The sequence below is a fragment of the Pogona vitticeps genome, chromosome 6 (assembly GCF_051106095.1).
Source record: "Pogona vitticeps strain Pit_001003342236 chromosome 6, PviZW2.1, whole genome shotgun sequence".
NCBI lineage: Eukaryota > Metazoa > Chordata > Lepidosauria > Squamata > Agamidae > Pogona > Pogona vitticeps.
Window position 1 is genome coordinate 117482795 of NC_135788.1, and position 27185 is coordinate 117509979.

The window sequence follows — 27185 nt, forward strand, 5'->3', positions numbered from 1 at the left end:
CTGTGGATGGCCTCATGTGATCCTTGCTTACACCTTTTGCCCTCTGACGCAATGTAGGGGCCTCATAGAAATGCTATCTAGCTCTGTGGTTTAATTCTCCAGCTGTGGAACCGGAAGTGAGGAGTTCAATTCCCTACTGGGCCTCTTTAACAGTGGCTGGTCCTGATGATATCCACGGTGCCTCAAAGCTCTGCAATCCCAAGATGATGATGATGAGGATTTTCCCTGGTACAGACCTAGAAAGCCCTAAAATGATTTAGGACCTCAGTATCTATCTATCAGAACATCTCCCCTAGAAAAGAGCTCGCCATTTACATGGTCCTCTCAAACCACAGCATTGAGTGTTGTGAAAAATTAAGATGAAAAAGATAACAACAAGAAATTAGGCATTCTTGGTGGTGGCCCCCGCACTCCATGAAATCACCATCCATTTGGGGCATGCCACGCTCTGTTCCTTCTAACTTTTAGGAAGCTATTAAATTCATAACTTTATATACAGAAGTATCAAGAAGGTGGTGTTTGGGGTTGGGTTCACTGGTGTTATAAAGTGTGGTGGCAGAGAAAACAAACAAACAACTGAGAATGGAAAATCCAGCACAAAATTTTCTGATTGAATTCTTGTTTTTCTCTTGCACTTTTTATTGTTTCTTTGATACAGTTAATGAGTAGAAATTAGACATGGGATCGTGGGTGTCTCTGATTTCAGAATCTGCTATATGCCTTCCAAAAAAGAAAAGAAAAGAAACGATAATGAATTGGTCTAGAAAGTTTCTGCTCTCCTAACGTTCCTCAGTCGCTTCACCCCATGATTTCAGTGCCCTCAGGTGCAGCTCCAGTTGTTCCCCCCAAGTTAAAGCTCAGAACCTGGATCCACGGGAATGCAGCTCCGTAAGAGGGATGCAGGTGGGACTGAGACCCAGAGAGCCCCACCTGCTTAACAAGAACGAACAAGTCCCATTGAGGAGTTGTGCAAATGTAGACGATGTTTGCACAGTTCCTTCACTCCTTGTGGGCCACAACCTCACATTTTTGTCTGAAGAAATGGGAAATAATCCATAAAAGCTTACCCTGAAACAATTGTGTCATGATAGTAATCGTCTTAAAGACACTATGATTCTTTATTTATTTATTTATTTATTTATTTATTTATTTATTTATTTATTTATTTATTTATTTATTTATTTATTTATTTATTTATTATTTTATTTTATTTTATTTTATTTTATTTTATTTTATATCCTGCCTATCTGGTCAATTACGACCACTCTGATTTTGCCTCAGCCGCACGTGTTGTCAGATGTGCCACACAACTTCGTTTGGGAAGTCCATCTATTCTACTGCCTGAGATTAGGAAGCAGAAGAGCCGCTCCCCCCCCCCCCAAAAAAAGATTGATAGATCGATAGGTACACAGTAAACTTTTGTGAGATGTACATAAACTTCTACTTCTGTGATTTTTTACAGAAAATGAAACCTTTTTCAATCCTATTTAACACAGCTTTACCTACCAAATTGACACAATGGCTTCATCTCAGGCAATTAGTTTTAATTGGTGGCTGCGTATCGTCGCAGTCTGCAACAGATGTGCAACTTTTCATTCTTGTGGAATGTAGATAAGTCCCCTCCACCATTATCGAAACAACTTTAAATATCGAACCGTTTTTATTCCCAAGTGACCAACTTTTTAGATTCTAAAGGTGGAAGACGTACTTGCTTCTCTTAGTGATTATTACAATGATCATAATTTGTTCACCAGACTAAATCACGAGAGGATTTCCAGGGTATTTTAGAAGTGAATGAATAAGCAAGTCAGAAAAAAAGAATATAAAAATCCTCCTGCAGAATTGATGCAGGGACTATTGGGGGTGGAAGAGGCTGGGAGGGCTCTGTTGATTCCATTTCTGTATATTTTTCATCAGTGTTCATCTCAGATACTGTTCAAGGTTCGCAATTCTCTCAGTTTCCACTCTTCTGTGTGCAAAGAAGGGGTGACTATGAGTTGTTCTGTGAAAGATGTCCTCCCCGTTCCTCATGAGTGGTACCAGCCTGGTGTCCTCCTCACTGGGGGTATTCTTACTCAAATCATTTATGCTTTCCATGAAGTTTCTTTTGAGGAACCACCTTCCCGGGACCTTTTTGATGTTGTAAAGTAAGTATTTCTTCCTCTTCACTTCCTTCGCATTTGTAATCTAGGCAAAAGCACAAAAAAATTGGCAATTATATGACGCTGGTAATGGTCAAAGAATTTCGATATACATATTTTTTAAGTAGGTTGTTGAGGGAAGCCCATGGGGTAGAAATATGTGTTCATTTAACAGTGTCACTGATTAGATTCATCAGTGTAAAGAAAATGAACGTTTTTAATCCAGCACTTCGGGGGGGGGGAAGGAAAACAAAACGTGACATTCTGTCTCTAGCTTGAAAGATGGCTGAAAAAGAAATGGGAACGAAATACTTTTCATTATTTATCTTGCTTATGTGAAAACACCCATTAGGATTGATATTCCTATGTGCTGAAGAATGTAATAGTCTGTTTATAATTATTCAGTAATAAGATTTCCCACTTAGCAATTTTCTTACCTGTCCGGAACAGCATGCCATCAATGTGATTATGCATTTCAAAAAAACAAAACCACACCCCTTTTCTTACCACCATTATTTGCAGATTTTCAGCTCTCTTTTTTCCTTCAAGTTTTTTCCATACCTTTTGTTTCCTTCCATATAATGTACACTTCACCACCTTCAAATTATATTTCTTTGTGTTCTTTAATGCTGTATTGGATTTTTCTCTTCCGTTTGGTGGGGAAAATGCTTGGTTTCCTTTCGCTATTTTAAATGGATGACTTTTTGTGCTGTAAAATAAATTCATCTACCTCTTTTTTTTCCTGAGCATGCAGACAGTCTCATTTTCTGACCCTCTTACTGTGCCCTGGATGAAGTTTTTGAAAGGAGACCCTTAGCACTAATTCTTGATTATCGGTCTGTTCATGGGAAAGTCTATGGATACTGCATTGAACCATACAGAGATAGACAGACACTGGGCAGAAAGTGTTAATATTGTAGAACAGATTCTTAAAAATCAAAACATTACTTGAAAGGAAGTTGACACTGGGATGTAGATTATTTTTTTACCAAGAGTACTGAGAAAGCTACTATACAGATATCCAGTAGTATAGCACCCAACAGATGCTGCATTCAAAGCCTTTTGGAGGTCTGAGTTCAGATTTTAGGATATTTCCTTCCTTCCTTCCTTCCTTCCTTCCTTCCTTCCTTCCTTCCTTCCTTCCTTCCTTCCTTCCTTCCTTCCTTCCTTCCTTCCTTCCTTCCTTCCTTTTATATGTGTTAATTCCCCCCACAAAGGATATTTAGAAAGCTGTTATATAGATATTCTGGCACCCAATGGATGTTGTGCTCAAAGCATTTCGAGGTTAGAGTCCTGATTTAAGGATTGAAGTTCTGCTTTTGCAGTCAATGACTGGAAGGTAGGAAATCATTATAGCCACTCCCATTCCGGAGTGGAAACTCCAATGTCACCGAGGTGGAATTATGGGCAGAACTGGAGCTGCTGTAGGTTCAGAGAGGACTTCATTCCACTAAACAAAACAAAGATGAGTCAGGCAAGAAAAAAAGGAAAGGAAGAAAAGGAGCCATACACACTGAAGAGTTTAGACCAGTGGTTCCCAACCTTGGGTAACCCAGGTGTTCTCAGACTGCAACTCCCAGAAACTCCAGCCAGCACAGCTAGTGGACAAGGCTTCTGGGAGTTGCAGTCCAAGAACATGTGGGTTACCCAAGGTTGGGAACCACTGGTTTAGACAAAGATAGTAATTAAGAGATTTGATGCAACTCTAGGAGTGCAGTAGAGATGAGTAGAATGCTTGAAACCCTTCTGATTCTTTGTAAATTGCCAAATACCACACTGTCAAGTCTTGCAGTAGCAGGATTACATGTACCCCAGTGAGAAACTGAGGTTGGCCTTTGACTTTCCTTCGTTCGTTCGTTCGTTCGTTCATTCGTTCGTTCGTTCGTTCGTTCCTTCCTTCCTTCCTTCCTTCGCTCTGTCCCTCCTAACTCCCCCACCCTCCTTCCTACCTTTTGCTTCTACATATAATTTTTTGAGAAGACTTGCAAATTCTGCAAAATGCTATCAGATTTGGTCCAGGGATTATGTCATTTTGCACAAAATCATAATAATTCTACAGAGGTCGATGGTTTTCTTGTAGGACAGAAATGATTGTGAAAAAACACCTTGCACAGAGAAGTCTTCAAGAAGACTTAGATTGCTGTGCTTCCCATTTGCCAGATTCAATTAATCTTTAAACTAAATCCACACAGAGAATATTGAGAGAAGGAACCATGTTTAAACCCAGCCAAAAGCCTTAGGGCAGATTAGGACTCCTGAACCTCCGACTGTATAATGGCATAGGCAGGATTCAGCACCACTGTACTCAATAGCCTGAGATCTAGTAACTAGATAGGCAACAGTTTGTCTTATGAATGGAGGAAGGAATGTCCAGTTTGAATAATATTGCAAGTTTGTCAACTGTAGAAATGTTGCTGCAATATTAAAGTATTTGTCTCAACAGCATGGTGCCAAAATTCTACCAGCATGCCTTGGCCACGGCCTTTGCCATCAATGAGATCAACAGAAATCCAAAAATCTTGCCCAACGTCACCCTTGGCTTCCACATCTGCGACAGCTATTCTAATGCAAGGCTGACCTATCGGACCACTCTCAACCTTCTCTTCAAAAGGCAGAGATTTGTTCCCAATTATGAGTGCGATGGACAGAAAAATCTCCAAGCGGTCATTGGGGGACTGGGTTCCAAAACCTCCTTTCTCATGGCTGACATCTTAGGTCTCTACAAAATTCCTCAGGTAGGATAAGATGCAGGTATATTTAGGATAGCACACTTTTGTCTATCCTTTTTCTTTCTTTTACTTTGATTACAGAGGTGTAGAAATAAAACAGATTTTTCAAAAAAGTAGGAAATGTTGGAATAAATATTGTCTTTTCAAATTTCTGAAATTCCAAATTATCATGACAATGTCTTTTTTGGTGTCTTACAGTTCACATACGGCTCTTTGGCTCCAGAGGACATTCATATATCTCAGTATCCTTACCTTTATCACATGGTCCCCACTGAAGACCGTCAATACATGGGGATCATCCGGTTGCTACAGCATTTCCGATGGATATGGGTTGGGATGTTTGTGGCAGATGATGAGAGTGGGGAGCGTTTTGTGCAGTTGATGGAGACACTTTTTTCTCAAAATGGAATCTGTTCAGCCTTCTTAAAAAGAATTCCACCACAACCTAATTTGGGTAACTTGGATGAAAACATTATTACAGTCCTTCTGAAACTTTATGAACCTTTAACTAATCAAAAAGCTATGGCATGCATTATCTATGGAGAGTCTGTGTCAATAGCATGGCTAAGAACAATTATTTTCCTACAAGACCCTGAAAATATTGAGTATTGGATATACAGAAAAGTGTGGATTACAACAACTCAGATTGATTTTGTATTACCCGGACCACAAAGGCCTTGGGATCTCCAGATGTTTGAAGGAGCAATTGCCTTTATGATTCACAGAAGTGTCCATTTGGAGTTTGGAAAATTTGTTCAGAATGTCAAACCTGGCTGGAATGAAAGAGATGGTTTCCTGAAAGATTTCTGGGAGCAAGCCTTTGACTGCGTCTTTGGAGAAACGGTTCCAGACAGTGAGAAATGTATTGGGGAGGAGAAACTGGCTGGTCTTCCAGGGCCTGTTTTTGACACGCACTTGACTGGACACAGCTCTAGTATCTACAATGCCATCTATGCCCTGGCACATGCTTTGCATGCCGTCTACTCATCCAAATCGAGATGCAAAACCATGGTCGAGAATCCAGATGGTTTCCTTCAGCATCTTCAGCCTTGGCAGGTGAGATCTATACACTTTTCTAAATATTTTGATTAATACATTAGCATACAGTGATTCTCTCCAGATCTTGATTCTTTATTTATATTTGTATGCATTGTGTGAGCTCAGATCAATTCCAACCGAAGGCAACCCTTACCACGGTTTTCAAACTGGAGAGTACACAGAAGTGATTTTTCGTTCTTCATGGACCAGCTGTAATTTAGAATTATGAAATGTTTTCCATTTCTCCTTTGGGGGGTAGTTTATGTTGAATCCTCAGAGTATTAGCGCCAAACTCCCAGGAGTGCCATTCTCCCGTGGTCCCTTTTTGCCTCTCTCTAAATCTTCCTTCCTTTCTTTTTAATATCTATATTTAAAGTTGCCTTTAGAAAGGCAATGGGACGTGGTGGCGCTGCGGGCTAAACCGCAGAAGCCTGTGCTTGCAGGGTCAGAAGACCAGCAGTCGTAAGATCGAATCCATGCAATGGAGTGAGCGTCCGTCGCTTGTCCCAGCTCCTGCCAACCTCGCGGTTCGAAAACATGTAAATGCAAGTAGATACATAGGAACCACCTCGATGGGAAGGTAACAGCGTTCCGTGTCTAAGTCACACTGGCCACGTGACCACGGAAGATTGCCTTCGGACAAACGCTGGCTCTATGGCTTGGAAATGGGGATGAGCACCACCCCTTAGAGTCGAACACGACTGGACAAAAATTGTCAAGGGGAACCTTTACCTTTACCTTTAGAAAGGCAACCCAGGGCTCAAGTGACGGGCTCTCGCCCTCAGACCTCGAGGGAGTGCCGATACACCCCTCACTTCAGGTGGTTTCGAACGTGCTGCGCTATGCGTGTTTTTGCCAACTGCAGCGCTGACACCATCCAGTCCAGAAGAAAGCCTCGGAAGAAGCCGAGAAGGAGGTGGAACACAGCTATATACTCTGTTCCCCAAAAACACGGCCCCTTGGATGACGTGAGGTAAGATTCTGGTCTCACATCATCCAGGGGGAATGGGGCAAAGAAGCTCCACCACAGCGACACGGTGAACACTGGTGAGGCCACCAGAATGTTAAGAATGAAAGACGTTCTTTTTTTTCCCCCCATGAGATTCCTCAGCTCCAATAGATGAGGGATAAAGAGTAAAAAGTACATTAATCTGAGTCAGTATCTTACTCCAGATTTATGTACCTATCCCAATAGAAAAAGCTGTTGGACTGATCCGATGAGGTGCCACTCCTCTGTCAGAAAAGAAGTTGACTGGTACCCTTCAAATATCTGAGGCAACTTACACAGGTGGAAGTGCAGCTTCTTGTAAATATTGAAATGGAATTTGACCATATATGGCTAGAAAATGTTTGGCTTCTCCTCCTCGCTTCACTCTTTCCTCATATTTCAGTCCCATTTGTATTGTTTCTTTTTTCAACCAGCTTCACCCGTTCCTGCGAAGGTTGTCATTTAACAACTCAGAGGGAGAAACTGTGTCGTTTAATGAGAAAAGGGAAATAGGAGGTGGATTTGACGTCATGAACGTGGTCATATTTCCCAATAACTCTTTCCAGCAAGTGAAAATTGGAAGGGTGGTTCCCGGTGCTCTTGAAGGAGATGAAGTCGTGATAGATTGGGATAGCATTGTGTGGCACCGAGGCTTTAACCAGGTATGGTTTATGGGGGGGGGGGTCCTTCCCTAAAGAGGTCATGTTGGTGAATGAAGTTTCCTTTGCTTTCAGATCCCTTCAACATAATGTTTTAGCCTCTAAAATAGACAACAGGTTCTGGGACCGTGGGCTAAGCTTCCTGCAAGAAGGACTGCTAGCAAGATATGGCTTGCACCTCAGAAGGACTGGAAAGAATGTGTTTGGCCACAGCATGAATAACTTCGGAAGGCTTTGAACAGAATTGGAAGACACAAGCACACAGATCAAGACAGATGAAGCCTTACTCTTGTTAAGAGGAAGAGACCAAACCGTTGAAATGGGGCTCAATAAAAATATTAATAGTAATATCCATTAAAATGTACAAACAGGCCAGAAATCACCCAGTGATTATATACGAATGTGGGAAGCAAACAAGGACTGGAAATTTCAGTTCAGGAGAGCAAATATGACTTGATAGAAATAACTGAAACATGGCGGGAATTGAAATGCAGACTGAAATGCAGGAATTGAAGTGTGTAACTTGTTCATAAAGAACAGAGAGACTAGAAAGGGAGGTGAACTGGAAGTTGAGTCACGGCAACTGGAGTTCTTTCTTAGGAAAGAAGGTGATTTGCCATGGCTCATCATCTTCCATATAACCACCCCTGGATGACTGAGAATCTTCACAGATATAAAGGGAGGTGAAGTTGCAGTAAATGTAAAAAAATACGCATTCTGCACAGAAATAGAAGAGGAACACTTTTCAAAGGCTGCCATGCACAAATGGGGCAGGATCTGTTCTTGATCATCCCAGAGTTTAGGACATGCAACATTGGGGTCAAGTTACAGGAAATTCAGCTTTTGGCTGAATATCAGGAAAAAATCCATCTTCGAGCAGTAAGACAGTGGAATCAATTACCTTGAGAGGTAGTAAGTAATCCAGCCCTGGAGGCATTCAAGAGAAACTTAGACAACCAACCACATGACAGATATCCTTTGATTTGTGCGCTGTGGGCTAAACCGCAGAAGCCTGTGCTGCAGGGTCAGAAGACCAAGCAGTCGTAAGATCGAATCCACGCGACGGAATGAGCACCCGTCGTCGGTCCCAGCTCCCGCCAACCTAGCGGTTCGAAAGCATGCAAATGCGAGTAGATAAATAGGTACCATCTCGGTGGGAAGGTAAACAGCGTTCCGTGTCTAAATCACACTGGCCATGTGACCACGGAAAGATTGTCTTCAGACAAACGCTGGCTCTATGGCTTGAAGAGCGGGATGAGCGCCACCCCCTAGAGTCGGACACGACTGGACAAAAACTTGTCAAGGGGAACCTTTACCTTTACCTATTGAGCAGTGGGTAGGACTTCATGGCCTTACAGGCCCCTTCCAACGTTTCTATGATTCTATGTTACTGACCAGTTTCAAAAATGAGACGCAACACTGACTTCGCAAATATACCTGTTCCTAAATTGAAAACTAGAATACTCTTACAGGGTTTTTTGTTTTTCTGTTTTGTTTTGTAGAAGTGAATACTGATTCTGCATTTCTTGAGTATTGGTGAGTTATGAAGGGATGCAGAGGAGATGGATTCAAAAGACCCCAGTTGGCCAACCCCGTTTCTGTAGGTTATTTGACTAAGAGGAATATTACACAATCTCATTGCGATGACCCTTCTCAACTCTGTCCTTTTTATGACCAGGTGGTTCCCATTTCGGTTTGCAACGAGTACTGCCATCCTGGCTTTCAGAAGAAAAGAAAGGAAGGTGAAAAGTTTTGTTGTTATGATTGTGCTCTATGCCCAGCAGGAAGGATTGCAAACCAGACAGGTGGGTGTTTCAAATGTTATTTTCTTTTTTTGTTTATATAGATATAATTGAGTTTCTTGGGTCAAATGAAAAAAAATAAGAAACAAAGAGTTGCCATGACTGATATCTTACTCTGAAACTCCTCAATGGCTAATGATTAAAGACAAAATCATGTTCTGCAAGATTATACTGCAAAATTTGGATGATATCATCCTCATGGGGTTGGGTGACTGTTCAATGTACAAGTAGAAAGAGCAGTGGTTGTAATACCACCACAACACCTTCAGCAGTGGTTTGGGGCCATTCAAAACCTCTTTGACCCGTCCCATCCTGAAGCCCTCAAAGGCTCTCTAGGGGAAAGAAGAGGTGCAGAAATCATTAGAACTGCGCTCATGAGTTGCAGGAGATCTCTTCCTGTTCTTATTCACAATGGCCCAGTGAGCTCTATACTGGCATGTCAGATCAGCCAGTGTGAGGATACAAGGCATAGGAGAGACGCAGCTAATACCTTAAAAATAGGCTTACTCTTGTGCCTTTGGAGAAACACACAAGCAAACATATCTACACACAAAGCCAGATGGCAGTTCTGAGCTGGAGATGATGGGTGCTTAGGCTTCAATGCCATCTCATGTGCAAGAAACCAGCAATAGGTGAAATAGAATCCAGAGTGATCTTCTTCATGCACCCTTCCTTCCTTCCTTCCTTCCTTCCTTCCTTCCTTCCTTCCTTCCTTCCTTCCTTCCTTCCTTCCTTCCTTCCTTATCGATTAATTGATTGATTGATTGATTGATTGATTTCATTTTCTATCCTACATTCGTAGTGTTAGCACTTTCTGAATGGTTTAGGAAAAAAGAGGGATGATGATGATGATGATGATGATGATGATGATGATGATGATGATGATGATGATGATGATGATGATGATAATAATAATAATAATAATAATAATAATAATAATAATAATAATAATAATAATAATAATAATAATAATAATAATAATAATAATAATAATAATAATAATAATAATAATAATAATAATGAAAAAGACACAATAAAAGATCATGAAGTCCCTAGAGGTAGCTATTTGAAATAAATGGAAAACTTAAAACCTATTTGACTATCTGAGGCAGTTCTTCAGTACTAAAAGGCAACTGTGTATTGTTTAGCCTTAATTAACTTCCTAAAATGTTAGGCTTAGTTAGCTTCCTAAAATGAATCTGACCCAACTCTGGGAGGCTGTGGAAGACAGGAGGACCTGGTGTGCTCTGGTCCACGAAGTCACGTTAAGTCATAGACGACTTAACGACTAAACAACAAGAAAATGTTAGGACTAGTCAGCTGCCTGAGGAGGTGAGGAAGGGCAGCCAAAGCTGATTCCCTTAGTGGTGTGTTGAGGGCAAGGGAGGACCCCAGTTGTATGCTGATGAAAGTGAGTGGTCCATATTGTTGATTCGGCCCAAAGCGCCATAGCGCTTCATGATCATCTCTATTCAGGGTTCTCCAGGTTATGCTCAACACTAATTGCACAGAAACTAACAGGGAGCTAAATAAGGCATGGAAAGAATGGAGTTATGTCTTCACATCTGCTGGTAATTGTAATCAAACTAGCTGCCACATTCTTGACCCAATGAATTATATTTCTATTTTATTGTATTTTACTTTCCATTGTTTTTACTTTCAATGACCTGTTCTTCTGTTTCTTTCTTCAGATATGGATGACTGTTTCAAATGTCCAGAAGATGAGTATCCAAATGAAAACAAAACTCGATGCCTGCCCAAACATGTCATCTTTTTGTCTTATGAGGAGCCTTTAGGGTTGAGTTTAGCCTTGGTTGCTCTCTCTTTTTCCCTGATCACAGTCTGGGTCTTAGGAATTCTCATGAAGCACAAAGACACCCCCATTGTCAAAGCCAACAATCGAGACCTCACCTACACTCTCCTCATCTCTCTACTCCTCTGCTTCCTCTCTTCTTTGCTCTTTCTTGGACGACCTGGAAAGCTGAGCTGCCTCCTCCAACAGCCAGCCTTTGGCATCATCTTTTCAGTGGCCATTTCTTGCGTGTTGGCCAAAACTATCACCGTGGTTGTGGCTTTCATGGCCACCAAACCACGATCCAACATGAAGAAATGGCTGGGAAGAAGGACTGCAAACTGCATTGTGCTCTCCTGCTCCTTGGGTCAAGCAGGAATTTGTTCTGTGTGGTTAGGAACATCTCCCCCATTCCCAGCATTTGACATGCAATCGTTGAGTGAAGAGATTATCCAATTATGTAATGGAGGCATTGTTATTATGTTTTACCTTGTCCTGAGCTATTTGGGCTTTTTGTCCCTCGTCTGCTTCACGTTGGCCTTCTTAGCCAGGAAATTGCCAGACACATTTAATGAGGCCAAGTTCATCACCTTCAGCATGGTGGTCTTCTGCAGTGTGTGGGTGTCCTTTGTTCCCACCTATTTGAGCACCAAGGGGAAACAAATGGTCGCTGTGGAGGTCTTCTCTATTCTAGCCTCCAGTGCGGGTCTCCTGATCTGCATCTTTGCTCCCAAGATTTACATTATTCTCTTGAGGCCTGAGTTGAACACCAAGGAGCAGCTTAGAAGGTGGAAAAAAGAATGAAATGAAAAGACTTTTCTAGCATACAAACATACTTCCCAAGGGAATGATGTTATACTAGATGTAGACTTGGTCACTCTCACTTATTGTCACTAGTTTCTGAAAACATTATACAAAGTCATTGGGAATTTTGTGTTGTATTGTCACCATCACAACGGTTACATGCAGCTCTCTCTTTCCTTTGTTTCATTTGTAGAGGACTTTTTTTTATCCCTGAGCACTGCCCAGCCATGATAATGGAGTGGACAGAGGCCAGTTTGAAAATGTGTCCAGATAAGATGGAGATCTTCTTGATGAGAGATCCATTAGACCAATTAGAGGGAAATCTACCTCCCCGGATATGGTTAGATTCCCCCTGAAAGATCGGGTTTGAAGTTTGATGGTCCCTCTCTACCCATTTTTTTCTAAAGAAGGTGAAACATCAGTTGTGGCCAGAAGCACCTTTTATGAATTTCAGTTGTTTGTCCAGTTGCCTCCTCCTACCAGCACAGGAAGTGCTTGTTAACATTCGTTAATGCATTGGAAATCTCAAAATAGTCTAACGCAATGCTCAACATAGGACTGTCCTTGAAAATAATATAAAAAACTTCAGCAGGTTCAAATCCCGGCACCTAGACCAGTAAGTTTGATTATATATGGCCAGTCTTGTCTTGGTTACATTGCCTCCCTTTTAGTTTTCACAACCAATTCAAGTTGCTGGTTGTTAATCAGGTCTGATTTTTTGGTATAAAGTTGGATCTTATTTCCTACTTACCTGCTTTGACTTAAATAAATCTTCAAATTAATTGCAACTGTGGATAGCCTCAGGTCATCTCTGCTTACACCTTTTGCCCACTGGTGCAAAGAAGGGGCCTCACAGAAGTGCTACATAGCTGGGTGGTTTAGGTGGTTTAAGCATCTGGCTGCGGAGCCAGAAGTAAGGAGTTTAATTCACCAATGGGCCTGCTTAAGAAAGGCTGGACTAGATGATGTATAGGATCCCTTTCAGCTCAACATTTGCAAGATGATGATGTGGATGAAAATGATTTTTCCTCATATTGACCTATAAAGCCGTAAAATAATTTAGGACTTCAGTATTTCTCAGAATATATTTCCCAGAAAACAGCTCACCATTTACATGATCCTCCTAAACCACAGTATTGAGGGTAGTGAAATGTGTGGTGAAAAAAGATGACAGCAAGCAATCGGGTTGTGGCCCCGCCTACTCTGTGGAATAAATTTATATTTGAGGTACACCAGGCTCTGTACCACCTGATTTTTAGGAAATGATTTAAGTTATAACTTTATAAACCAAGTTTCAAGAACATCTCGATGGCTGTTGTGATTTTTTACTTTTTGAATTTCAGGTTTGAAAAAAGGAGTTGGCGATTACCGTATCGATTGGGTTTGTATTAAGGTGATGTTTGGTGTTGAGTGGTGGGTGCACTGGTCTCATTTGTAAGCCTCCCAGAGTAGTGGTGTCATGAAGTCAGCTGGTATTGAAAATAAATGGAAAAAAATGAATGAATGAATGAATGAATGAATGAATGAATGAATGGAACACCCAACATGAAATTCCCTTCCTGAATTCTTCTTTCCCTGTTGCACTATTTTATTGTTTCTTTGAAATAGTTGTTGTGTAGAAGTTAGACTTGAAAAGGTGAATGAATCTGATTTTGCCATAGCAATGGTTCTGCTGTACATTTGTTTAAATGAGAAGGAAAGAAAGTGAATAGGTACAGACGGATTTTGCTCTCCTAATGTTCCTCAGTCGCTTCACCCCTAGATCTCAGTGCCTTCAGGTGCAGCTCCAGTTGTTCCTCTGAAGTTACAGCTCAGAAATGGACCCATCGGAAGGCAGATCCACATGGTTAGTGGGATGAAGGTGGGGCTAAGAACCCAGAGAGCCCCACCTGCTTAACAAAAAAGGACAAGTCACATTGAGGTGTTATCCAAATGTAGACGGAGTTTGCACAGTTCCTTCACAACCTGGGCCACAACTTCATACTTTTGTCTGCAGAGTGGACCATAATCAATAAACGTTTACCTTGAAACAAAAAGGATCATGATAGCAATTGACTTAGAGATGACATGCTTCCTTGTTTGGGTTTTGATATTGGTAGAAGAGACAATCGAACACCCAAAATCGAACAGTCCCTAGCTGTAGTCTGTTTGGAACAGGGCAGGAGCATCTTGTGCTGGTAGAGTGAAACCTGTGTCAGCTTCACCATTTCTCCCACATGTTCTTAAATCAGCCACCCAACTTCATTTGGGAAATCCATCCATTCTACTACCCAAGAACAGATAGTAGTAGAGCCTCTCCCCCGCCCCCCAAAAAATGGATATTGGGGGAGAGGAGGGGAGAGGTGAAGGAAGAGGACTTGCAAGTGGGTGGATCAGGACAGAAGTACACATCCTCAGTCTATTCAGACATGCAGAGAGATCCCCCTTGATTGGCAATCATGTAGCAGTTGGGAAACAAATTTGTGCTGATTTGGGGAACCAGACTAACCCAAATATGGGACCTGGCAGGCAAAAGAGGGAGACAAATATGGAAGAAGTGTCATTAGTCATTATTTTGAAGGGCAGTTTTGGTCAGTTTGGTTTAAAAACAGAAGGTGTGGACACATTTGACATTTGATTTGTTCTTCTGTTATTTCTCTACCTAGGTTTTTAAATGATATTCTTAAAGCAGTAGAACTCCACATGGAGGGGTATTAATAGGGAAGATTGATTGATCCATAGATGACTGGATGGACGGATGAATGGACGGACGGATGGAAGGATAGTCATATAAACTTCCACTTCTCTCAAACTGGAATTCAATGTGCCTTTGCCTACCAAATCAAGACAATGACTTTATCTCAGGCAATTACTTTTAATCGGTGGTTGCTTATCATGGAAGTCAGATTTGCAACAGATTTACAACTTTTCATCCTGGTGGAATATAGATAAGACCCCCTTTCCAATTTAGAAACAAAATAAAATATCTAACAAGTTTTATTCCCATTACATTCGGCAATGATCTCGTGCATCAACGGTTATGTGTCATTCTCTGGGAATGGGGGAGATGTTCCTAACCACATGGCCCCAATTCCTTCTTGACCAAAAGAGCAAGAAAACACAATGGAGATTGTTGTCTTTCTCCCCGGAGATTTCTTCTTCTTAGATCTTGGTTTGGTGGCCATGAAAGCCAAGTCCACTGTGATGGTTTTGGCCAACACAAAAGAAACAGCCACTGAAAAGATGATGCCAAAGGTCTGCTGCTGGAGGAGGCAGCTCAGCTTTCCAGGTTGTCCAAGAAAGACATGGAACATGGCAAAAACAAAATTATAGTCAGAACATGTAAAAATATCTTAACAGAAAAGTAGAACAGAATATTTGCAAATAAAAGAGGTGTAAAGAAAGTATTTTTCGAGATGACATAATGATGACAAGCCACTGAAGATAGTACAACATAATCATAGTAAATATTATTACATAGTAATTATTATACTAAACATTGATCAGCACAAATGATGACTATCTTCATGGTGTTTTAACACAAGCAATAATGAGTCAGATTAAGCAGCATTTGGTCCAATTTCTATTAATGTATATACTGAAGGTCACATATGTTCTTTTTCTCTTGAACTACGAGATCAAAAAATGTTGGTATTCTTTATGCTGAGGAATAGAAGCACTGACACCACAGAATAAAGACACATTTGTCCCATTTCGGCTTACCTAATAGAGTCTGGGATTCAGAACTTTTGGAACCTTTGTGACATAATTTTACCTGAATATTTCTGTGATTTTGCCTGGCTTACGTAGAAATGCAAGGTATGGGGGAGATGGATTTTCAGTTTATGACATAAAAGGGGTTCTGAGAAGAATGATCCTTGATGGAAGTTTTATGGAAAAGGTAAATGAATTGAGAAAAATCCCACCAATGAGGAGACCACCTGGCTGGTGCTACTCACGAGGAACTGGGAGAGAATCCTTCACAGAACAACTCATAGTCTTTCCTTTCTTGCACACAGCAGAAGAGTAAATGGAGGAGAAAATGGCAGCAAAACCCCCTTCAGATCCAGACTCTCATCTTATGGATCTAAATTACTGGATCTAAATTGGTTTTTAAGAAGGAAACCAAAGTCTTACAAGTCCTCATCTGAAAAGGAACTATTCATGTCTTTAATCTGCTGTAGAAATTGCAGCCTTTGAACAGTATCTGAGATGGGCAACCCTCCAATTTCACCTCTGGCTGGAACAAAAAGAGCGGGGGAATCTGACAGAAATGGAATCCACGGAGTCCTCATAGCCTCTTCCACCCCTACCACTCCCAGACCTCAATTTCATAGGATAATTTTTTATAAGTCTTTTTTCCGCCTTGTTTATCCATTCTATTCTACAGGACTGTGGGATGATTCAAGGGCTGTAGTCTGCTGAACAAATTACACTCATTCTAATAATGACCAGGAGAGGTAATTACATTTTCAGAATTTCGACTCTGAGTAGGACCTTTGAAGAAAAAAACTTGTCAGGTTTTGTGTATTATTTCCTTATTGTGGTGGGGGTGGGGGTGGAAGACAAGCTGTCTACTTCCTCAGAAGCTGTAAATCTGTTCCAGACTGCCCTCATGAACAAAAAACAATTAAACATAATGTCTTGAGGTGACATGATTGTAGTGATTTGGTAGGCAGAGCAGCTTCGAAATGAAATGAAATGACTGACTCCAGTTCAACCCTAATTCCACTTTAAAGGAAGTTTAAATGTCAATTGAGGCCAATACAACAAAGAGTTCTATGACAGTTAAAGTCTCGCACATTATATTTTGCATAAACATTCATGAGGTGAGACCTGATTTATCAAGAATGGATACATTCTCATTCTCTGCCTCTGATCAAGTGCGACTCAAGGAGAACACAAGAAAAAATTGAGGATTTGTGATTTGCGGATTTGAGACACAAAACATTATTTACTTTTTTTGTTTTCTCATAGTGCCATAAACTGTGTAATGAGAATCATTCATCTCCATCTCAGTTCCCTCCTGATAAGACGGAATATTATCCAATATTCTGATGGAGAAGTAAATTATGCATCATGGCACAAGATGTTCTGAAATTATCCATGTATCTCCGGAAACAAGGCTACACTAACAATCTCTCTAGTTTTGCTTTATTTTATTTATTTATTTATTTATTTATTTATTTATTTATTTATTTATTTATTTATTTATTTATTTATTTATTTATTGGACTTATATACCACTCCATAGCGCTACAAGCACTCTCCGGGCGGTTTACAATTTTTTTAATTATACAGGCTACACATTGCCCCCCCAGCAAGCTGGGTACTCATTTTACCGACCTCGGAAGGATGGAAGGCTGAGTCGACCTTGAGCCGGCTACCTGGGATTTGAACCCCAGGTCGTGAGCACAGTTTTTAGCTGCAGTACAGCGTTTTAACCACTCCGAGGGAGCAATACATTTCAACAGACACATCACACAAAATGGGAGGATGGGAATAGTATAATTCCTTGATACAAGGATACTTTAGGGCAACGACACCTAACTGTACACTTTGGGGTGGAATTTGGTGACTCTGCTGTCACAGGGGTGAAGGGAATGGATTTTAGTCCAAACGTCAAAGGAGCGGTCCAATAAAGCGCCTAGAGTGCTCGTTCTGAGCAGATAGGCGGGGTATAAATTAAAAAAATAAATAAATATGCTGCATGTATTCCGGCTAACACGGTACGTGTTAATGATATCAAGGACATATTTAAATATACAAGTGGAAAACAATATCTCAACATGATATTCCAGGTTTTATCTTCAATTCTCAATGGACATAAATTTGCTTTCTTTAGACGTGAGGTGAGTTGTTATAGGATGGAGTTCAAGGTGAACACGTAGACCAGTGGTGTCCAACTTTGGCCCTCCAGATGTTCTTGGACTTCAACTCCCAGAAATCCTAGCCAACAGAGGTGGTGGTGAAGGCTTCTGGGAGCTGTAGTCTAAGAACATCTGGAGGGCCAAGGTTGGACACCACTGACGTAGATTTTGAGATGCTCATCTGCATTATAATAGTAATTGGGTGCCTTCTTGCTAATTCTGGTTCCTGTCCAGCCTTTTCAGGTGTTCTAAGCAGAAGTGCTTTACCATACACATTGTCTGAGGGAAACTGGGACTTTTGCAACTTTTGCAAGGTCACACGGGCTGTCACCTCTGGGGCGCAAAGTGGGAAACTGAAATCCTGACTTCTCATTGCCAACCAAATATCTCAGTGACCTATCCAGCAAGAATCACCGTCAGTAATCACTAATTTAGCTTTGGTTGATTTCCCTGGGTGTATGCTAAAGATGAGTGAAACTAGATCCAGTCTATTGTCTCCAAGTATTGGGCACACACAAAAAGGTATATGTGAGCCAAATAAGTTATTTTACTCCTTTTTCCACCTTCTAAGCTGCTCCTTGGTGTTCAATTCAGGCCTCAACAGAATCATGTATATTTTGGGGCCAAAGATGCAAATCAGGAGACCAGCAGTGGAAGCTAAGATAGAAAATATCTCTACAGCGACCATGTGTTTCCCTTTGGTGCTCAAATAGGTGGGGACGAAGGACACCCACACACTGCAGAAGACCACCATGCTGAAGGTGATGAACTTGGCCTCATTAAAACTGTCTGGCAGCTTTCTGGCTAGGAAAGCCACCGTGAAGCAGACGAGGGACAAAAATCCCATATAGCTCAGGACAAGGTAAAACATGACAACAGAGCCTCCGTTACATTCTGCAATGATCTCTTCCATGAAAGATTGCATGTCAAATGCTGGGAACGGAGGAGACCTTATTAACCACATGGCACAAACTCCTACTTGAACCAAGGAGCAGGAGAGAACAATGCATTTTGCTGTCCTTTTTCCCAGCCATTTCTTCGTGTTTGATCCTGGTCTGGTGTCCATGAAAGCCACGACCACAGTGATGGTTTTAGCCAATAAACAAGAAACAGCCACTGAAAAGATGATGCCAAAGGCTGGCTGCTGGAGGAGGCAGCTCAGCTTTCCAGGTTGTCCAAGAAAGAGCAAAGAAGAGAGGAAACAGAGGAGGAGAGAGATGAGGAGAGTGTAGGTGAGGTCCCGGTTGTTGGCTTTGACAATGGGGGTGTCTCTGTGCTTCACCACAATTCCAAAAACCCAGGCTGTGATCAGAGAAAACAAGACAGTAACTGAGGCTAAACCCAATCCTAAAGGTTCTTCGTAAGACAAAAAGATGACAAGTTTGAGCAGGCATCCATCTTTGTTCTCATTTGGATACTGGTCTTCTGGACATTTGAAACAATCATCTGCGTCTGAAGCGAAGAAACAGAAGAATAGGTTGGTGGGTAATTAAAAATTAAAAACTCAGAAATATTGTTTCAGTGCCAATTCAGATTTGAGATATGATTCCTTCTCACTCAATCTTGCACAGTGCAGTTTTCGCTCAAAAGGACAACACCTGCTTCTTTTGCTTTTTCTAATAGTTAAATGTCTGAGCAATTTTAAAACACCCTGCAATGTTATAATTACCATGATTATCATAATCCACCTGCTATGGCTGTGATCAATGTATTTAACTCTGGTCAATTTAGGCTATATGGATACTAAATATCCTCATTTATGTTGCAGAGTGTGTAAAGAAAGAGGTCTTTATTTCTGTATGTACGTAATGGCCACATGAGAATCTACTGAAATTTTGGAATTTGGTCTTCAAAGAAATAAATGGAATAGAACGGTTTCTCCTAAGAAGTAGGAGAATTGTAGTATTCTAGAAGGAGCAATTGAGATGGGCAACAAAATAATTAATTTCAAATAGATTGACTGCAGCAAGATTAATAATAGCAAGGAACAGGCAGAAGGAACTCAAAGGCTGACTGAGACACCTTTCCCAATCCGTATGTGCCCGGCTTCTGTGATATCTCAAGGACCACCCCTTGTGCTGTCACAAGGATCTATACCCACTATTAGTTGTTGTGACGATTGCCCCACATCACTCCTGTCACTCATATTCAGGATCTCATTTGCATGAGCCTATGAGAGGAGCGGAGGGGCAGAGTCAGTGGATATAAGAAGGTTTGGCAGAAGAGATGAAAGAAGGAGATATAGAATTTGCAGAGAGAGAGAGAGAGAGACAGATAGTCAGGGACAGAGTGAGAACAGATACTAATAGAGGTAAGCTGGTCAAGATAAATAGGTAGAGCAGGTGGTGATTAGTTATGTGGCAAGATATATGACATTTTAATGTTCTGATTGTATGCATTGAATAAAGAACATCTGTGATTCTGATTAAATTTAATACACTTCAATAAATAAGTTCTGTTGGCAGTAACCAGACATGTGTCTGACTAAAGTTCTTTATAAATTGTGGATAAAGGAAATCCACTGGTGGCAGTGAGCAAAAGAGAGAACACCACAATCGGTATATCTGCTGGTGGAATGACATAGCGTGAGCCTTTTGTTTGGGGAAACAAGCAGGGGCCACGTGGTAAATGTCACAGTCGCTTGGCCCAAAACCTCAGGGGACAGAATGCAGAAGACCTGTCAATATTCCTGCCATATCTGCAGTTATGCTCCTACACATCCATTTAGGGTTAAAATTCCCCTGTACATTATCATTCTTTCTGCTAGCACAGTTGCCAAATAGAAAGGAATAAGTCTCAGTGTTTAAGACAACTAATGTATTTCTTAAAGAGTCCCCTATTCCATTGGTAAATTCTTCAAACAGTGTCCAGAATCCTCTGGCCATAAATTGCACCTTAAATTGGATCATCACCTGGAGTGTGGATTATTTAATTTAAATTAACTAAAAGTTCCTATCCCGCCTTTGAAGGCTGCCTGAACCTCCCTTTTCCCCAAAAGAAGCATCAAGATGGGAACAGTGGGAGATTTTAGTGACCAAAAGTCATGGTCAAATTGCTGCTAAAGGTCCACAAGAATACAGTGGTGCCCCACCGGACGATTACCCTGCTTGACGACGAATCTGCTTAATGTTGAAGTTTTTGAGATCGCCTTTGCGATCGCAAAACGATGTTTAGATGGGGGAATTTCGCTTAACGTTGATCAGTTCCCTGTTTCGGGAACCGATTTTTCGCTTTACAACGATCAGCCAACTGTAGAAAATGGCTCCCCACTGTGTTAGGGACAGATTTCTCACATTACAGGCACCAGAAAATGGCCGCCGTATGGAGGATCTTTGCTGGACGAGCAGATATTTCACCCATTCAAATGCATTGAATGGTTTTCGATGCGTTTCAATGGGTTTTTTTAATTTCGCTTGACGATGTTTTCACTGTACAGTGATTTCTCTAGAACAAATTAACGTCGTCAAGCGAGGCACCACTGTATATGAGTTGCAGTGTTGTTAGCAGTACTGTTTTCATTGCGTGCTCATTAAACAGTAACACAACCCCAAGGTGATCATATCATCCATCTTCCCCAGTGGAAATCCAAACAAGAGAGTTCTCCCTTTTGAATAGCGGTGTGGTTACATACCGGTAACAGCAACATTTCACTTCTCAGTTCTGACATTTAACACAAGCTCACCTTTCTATGACAAAAATATGTGGAGCATTCAAAAAACATGAATGGAATCCGTGTAACTCATGAGCCAAATTCTCAAGATTTCTACACCACTCAGTTTCCCCTAGAGAGAGTTTGGGAGCTTCAGAATGGGGGTGGAGACTTTTATAGCCAAAAATCACTTTCAATTGCTGCTGAATTGCTGTGTTGTGGTGGTATTACAAATACTGCATTCCCTGTGTATTCATTGAAGAGTACTGCAACCCCATGATGATGACGGTATCATCCAGTCTTCACAGCATAAAGCTGCAGAAGAGGGGCTTGTGATCTGATTTAATCATTAGTCGTTTAATAGCTATGCGGTTACATACCAGACATGGCAACACTTCACTTCCTAATTTTGCCATTTGACCCCAGAAACACGATTATTATTATATGACCCAAAACACACACACACAGACACACACACAAAATACATGCACACAATATTGGAATGCTCACCTGTCTGGTTTGAAATCTTTCCTTCTGGACATGGAGTGCAACCATAACAACAAAATTTTTCTCCTTCCTTACTTTTCTTCTGAAAGCCAGGATGACAGTACTCGTTGCAAACAGAAATGGGAAGCACCTGTCCACAATAAAGGGAGAGAGTTCAGGAAGACAAACTCAACATTCTTCCTAGTCCCACAGAGACAGAGTTGGCCAACAATGATCTTTTGAACTAATCTTAACTGGATCATTTCAGAACCCACCAATAGATGGTGACAGCAGCCCCGAAATTAAAAGACACCTGCTTCTTGGGAGGAAAGCGATGACAAACCTAGACAGCATCTTAAAAAGCACAGACATCACATTGGCAACAAAAGTACGCATCGTCAAACCTATGGTTTTTCCAGTAGCAATGAATGGAAGGGAGAGCTGGACCATAAAGAAGGCTGACCACCGAAGAACTGATGCTTTTGCATTGTGGTGTTGGAGGAGGCTCTTGTGAGTCCCCTGGATTGCAAGGAGAACAAACCTATCCATTCTGAAGGAAATAAACCCTGAGTGCTCACTGCAAGGGGAGATCCTAAAGCTGAGGTTTCAAAACTTTGGCCATCTCATGAGATGAGGAATCTCCTTAGAAAAGCCCCTGATGTTGGAAAGAGTGAAGGCAAGAGGAGAAGGTCGACAGAGGACGAGAGGGTTGGAGAGTGTCATCAAAGCTACCAATATGAATTTGACCAAACTCTGGGAGGCAATGGAAAACAAGAGGGCCTGGTGTGCTCTAGTTCATGGGGTCAGAAACAGTCAGACATGACTTGGCAACTAAACAACAAGTATTGTTTTCAAGGTAGAGATAGGTAGATTTGGAAGTCAACCTAGTTTCTGAAAGTGGTTAATAGCATTGGCTTCATTTTAGAGGCTAATAAACCATGTTGAGCAGATCTGATAATAAAGGAACCTTCATACCCCAACATGACCTCCTGAGCTAATAATTCTCCATAAATCATACCTTGTTAAAGCTTCTGTGCCATGTAATTTTATCCCAATCTATAATGACTTCAAGGGGAAAGGAATCTACCCTTCCAACTTTCACTTGATGAAAAGACTTGTTGGGGAAGATGACCACATTCATGATGTCAAATCCACCTCCTACTTCCCTTTTCCCATCAAAGGACACAGTTTCACCCACAGAGTTGTTAAATGATACGCTTTGCAGGAATGGGTGAATCTATTTGAAAAAGGAAACAGAACAATTGGGATTAAAAGTAGAGGAGAGATTGAACCTAGGAGAGGAATCTAGACATTGTCTAGCAGCATGTGGTCAACTTTCAATTGAATATTTATATGAACATGAAAATCCACCCTATCACAGCTGTTCAACAAGTAATCAAATTGTTATCTAGCACATCAATGACACCTCACTGGATCATCACAAAAGGTTATGGCGTCTGAGTTGTATGCACTTAAATACTGATCAAGATATCCTCCAGTGTTTATTTTATTTTATTTTTATTTAGAATATTTTTCTCCTCCTTTTCTCTTTGAAAAAGGACCCAAGGCGGCTTACAAACAATGAAAGACAATATTTAAATTTGAAAGCAATGAGTATACAAACCATGGTGTGAAATGGAAAGGATGAATGATGTTTCGTTTAGAACACTGAGATCATTAATCATTCCAAAATATCCGTGAAGAAGACATGTGCTAATTTATTAATCAAAGTATTATAGGTCTTACCTGCCAAGGCTGAATATTTTGAAACACACCATTCCGACCCTCTATCAGAGTCTTGGATTTCACTCTGGATGAGTACACGGCGTGCAAAGTATGTGCCAGGGCATAGATGGCATTGTAGATACTATAGCTGTGTCCAGTCCAGTGGATTTCGAAAATAGGTCCAGGAAGACTCGCCAGTTTCTCCTCTCCAGTACATTTCTCACTGTCTGGAACTGTTTCTCCAAAAACACAGTTAAAGGCTTGCTCCCAGAAATCTTTCAGGAAACCATCCCTTTCATTCCAGCCAGGTTTGATAAGCTGGACAAACTCTCCAAATTCCAAAAGATAGTTTTTGTGAATCATAAAAGCAATAGTGCCTTCGAACATCTGAAGATCCCAAAGCTTTTGTGGTCCTGTTAATATAAAATCAATCTGAGCTGTCGTAATCCACACCTTTCTGTATATCCAATACCCAGTATTTTCAGGGTCTTGCAGAAATATTAATGTTCTTAGCCACACAATTGTTACTGATTCTCCATGGGCGATAGATGCAGTGGCTTTTTTATCGGCGAAATATTGAGCTATTTGAAGAAAGATGGCAAATGTTCCATCAAGGTCATCCAAATCGGGTTGTGGCGGGATTCGTGTTATGAAGGCTGAGCAAATTCCATTTTTAGAAAGAAGTGGGTCCATGACTTGCACAAAATGTTGCCCACTGTCATTATCGCCAACAAACATCCCAACCCATATCCATCTAAAATGCTGAAGCAACCGGATAATCCCCACGTACTGACTGTCTTCACTTGGGACCATTCGGTAAAAGTAAGGGTGCTGGGATGCAGACGTTTTCTCGGGATCCAAAGAGCCATATGTGAACTATAAGACACAGTACATGCAGTTTTTGTGATAATCTGGAAGTATTTTTTCTGCTTTATTTGCTGAAGGGATTGACAAATTTGAAAAGACAACCATTATTGCAACATCTTCTCCTCTCCTGTAAAATCCATTTAATGTTCACCTCTCTGAGTCTTACGTTTCCCTAAAACATCCTTTTCAGTCAAAATAACAGAGAAAGAATTCATTAAAAACCACGACACCATCGACCCCTGTATCTTATCCTACCTGAGGAATTTTGTAGAGTCCTAAGATGTCAGCCAGAAGGACAGAGGTGTCGGAGCCCAGTCCCCCAATGACCGCTTGGAGACTTTTCTGCCCATCACACTCATAATTGGGAACAAATCTCTGCCATTTGAAGAGCAGGTCCAGGGTGGTCCGATAGGTCATCCTTGCATTCGAATAGCTGTCAAGGACATGGAAACCAAGGGTGACATTGGGCAAGATTTTGGGATTCTTGTTGATCTCATGGATGGCAAACACCATGGTCAGGGCATGCTGGTAGAATTTTGGCACCATGCTGTCAAGACAGATAATTTAATATTGCAGCAACATGTCTACACTCTATGAAGTTGCGCAACATTCTTAAAACTGGTAATTTCCTCCACTGTTGATAAGACCATTGTCTACATCTCTAGTTAGATCTAAGGATGGTAGACTGCACATCTTAGCAGTAATTCTGATCAGCCTTAAGACTTTCTACTGTATTTGAAATAGAATCTGGTTCTTTTTCTTCCTATTACCTGAGTGCATGAAGCTTCAAGCTCCAGAAAAAGGGAAGGAGATCAGCCTGAATACTTCCTGCTGTACTAGGGAGAGAATCCTCTGTAGCCACATAGATTCAAGATCACGTGGATTAGGAAAAGGGAAGTAAACCAGTCTAGGAGTTCTTGAGACTGTATGGTGTGAAAGTAAAAATATTCCCCTTTTTTTATTCACAGGAACATTTCTTGTTGTTCGGCTTATTAAAGATCTGTTCATTAACATTTCTTTTTTGTGAGTCTCCCTCTGTGTGTGTCTGTGTGTGATGCAATATTAGAAGACCTTCACATGAGCAAACATTATCAAGACGCAGTGGTGGGTGTCATCTTTCAACAACCAAATCTAGCGCAGTGAGCTCAGAAGAATGAGGCTGTCAACATGTTCAAGGAAAGAGAGACATGATTTTTTTTTTACAGCACAGAAACTCACCCCTTGAACATACAATGAAACCAAGCAGATTGACTCACAGCAAGAAAAAAAATCAACAGAAACTTAAAATGATAGGGAGAAATATAAGTGGAAGGTATTGAAATTATACATAGAAATATACACAGAAATTATACCTAAGGAGACAGAATGTGGAAAAAGACCTTAGTAGAAAAGTACAATTGGAAATTTGCAAGTAGAAAAAGTGAAAATAGAAGGTTTTGTGAAATACACCATCTTAACGATGGCAAGCTGTTTTGGAGAAGGAGGAAAAATATTACTGTATTAAATATTATTATTGCATAATAAAAATATATTATTATTCCTTTACCCAGTGCATATCAGAGTCAGTACTCATGGGGTTATAACACAGGGGCTATGAAAAACGAGACAGATGAAGAAGCATCTTGGTCTAATTTCCTTTAAAGTCAACTGTCAATCTTTATACACAAAGTGACATATTTTCTTTTTCTCTTCCTGAACGGGGGGGGGGGGGGAGGTCAGGGTTGGTTGAAAAACTTGATTTTCTTTATGCCAATTATTCCAAGCAGTGAGCCATTCAAGGGATACATATTTGCACCATTATGTGTTCCCAACCAATTTATTACTAAATTTTGGATTTCAGAATTCTTTGTCCATTAGTGACATAATTTAACAGTACGTTTTTGTCAGGCTTAAGAAAGGTAGAGAGGAGACAGGTCCTTACTTGATGACTTCAAAAAGCTTCAGAGAAGGATGTTCCTTGAAGGAAGCTTCATGGAACGCATAAATGATTTGAGTAAGAATCCCCCCAATGAAGAGTCCACCTGGCTGGTACAACTCATGAGGAATAGGGAGAGGGTCCTTCACAGAACAACTCATAGCGTTTCCTTTTTTGCATGAAACAGGGAGATAACTGAGGTCCAGTGCCAAGACCCTCACTCTTGTGTTAGCAAAACAGAAACTCTCCTATTATGAATCTAAACTATTGGATCTAAATGGCTTTAATCAATGATACCAAAATCCTGCAAGTCCTCGTCTAAAATGGAATTATACTGGTTTTTCAGCCTGTCCAGAGATATACGAATTGCTGAACAAGAGCAAGGGGAAACTGCCAGTAACAAAATCAACAAAGCCCTCGCACCCTCATCTACCCCAGTCCCTCAATTGCACAAGAGGATTTTTTTTTTATAATGGCTCTCAGACTTACTTATTCATAATATACCAAAATACACTGGAAAGCTTCTAGGGCTTCACTGTGGTGAACAAATTATAATCATTTTAATAATCACCAACTCGGGTAATTACTTCCTTAGAATTTAGCATCTGAGTTGGACTTAGGGGAAAAAAAATCTTGTTAGCTATCGTGTGTTGTTACTATATTTGAGGGAAGACAGCTTGGCCATGTCCTAACATGATGAAAAAGTTGCAAATCTCTTCCAGGCTGCCAGCATGAACAAAC

At 40.8% G+C, this 27185-nt stretch overlaps 2 protein-coding genes across 2 annotated transcripts; one reads left to right on the top strand and one right to left on the bottom strand.

Moving 5' to 3' along the window:
• Positions 1 to 4585: 4585 nt before the first annotated feature.
• Positions 4586 to 12753, top strand: LOC110091437 (vomeronasal type-2 receptor 26-like). Its single transcript, XM_078378807.1, has 3 exons — positions 4586 to 4876; positions 5561 to 5723; positions 11049 to 12753. The coding sequence occupies exons 1-3, from the start codon at positions 4586 to 4588 to the stop codon at positions 11951 to 11953; spliced, it is 1359 nt and encodes a 452-aa protein (XP_078234933.1). The 3' UTR covers positions 11954 to 12753.
• A 5010-nt stretch (positions 12754 to 17763) lies between these two features.
• Positions 17764 to 25075, bottom strand: LOC110091436 (vomeronasal type-2 receptor 26-like). The gene is made up of 3 exons (XM_078378808.1): positions 24785 to 25075; positions 21962 to 22088; positions 17764 to 19254 (listed from the first exon to the last, which is right to left on the bottom strand). The coding sequence occupies exons 1-3, from the start codon at positions 25073 to 25075 to the stop codon at positions 18350 to 18352; spliced, it is 1323 nt and encodes a 440-aa protein (XP_078234934.1). The 3' UTR covers positions 17764 to 18349.
• Positions 25076 to 27185: the final 2110 nt, after the last annotated feature.

What these genes read in the sequence shown, in the direction of transcription:
- LOC110091437 (XM_078378807.1), top strand. Translation starts at nt 4,586, where the DNA reads ATGGTGCCAAAATTCTACCAGCATGCCTTGGCCACGGCCTTTGCCATC. An exon ending in GTCTCTACAAAATTCCTCAG is followed by an intron (nt 4,877 to 5,560) that starts GTAGGATAAGAT and finishes TGGGATCTCCAG; the next exon opens with ATGTTTGAAGGAGCAATTGC. An exon ending in TGGAGAAACGGTTCCAGACA is followed by an intron (nt 5,724 to 11,048) that starts GTGAGAAATGTA and finishes TTCTTTCTTCAG; the next exon opens with ATATGGATGACTGTTTCAAA.
- LOC110091436 (XM_078378808.1), bottom strand. Translation starts at nt 25,075, where the DNA reads ATGGTGCCAAAATTCTACCAGCATGCCCTGACCATGGTGTTTGCCATC. An exon ending in GACTCTACAAAATTCCTCAG is followed by an intron (nt 22,089 to 24,784) that starts GTAGGATAAGAT and finishes TATTGTGGACAG; the next exon opens with GTGCTTCCCATTTCTGTTTG. An exon ending in AAAGATTTCAAACCAGACAG is followed by an intron (nt 19,255 to 21,961) that starts GTGAGCATTCCA and finishes TCTTCGCTTCAG; the next exon opens with ACGCAGATGATTGTTTCAAA.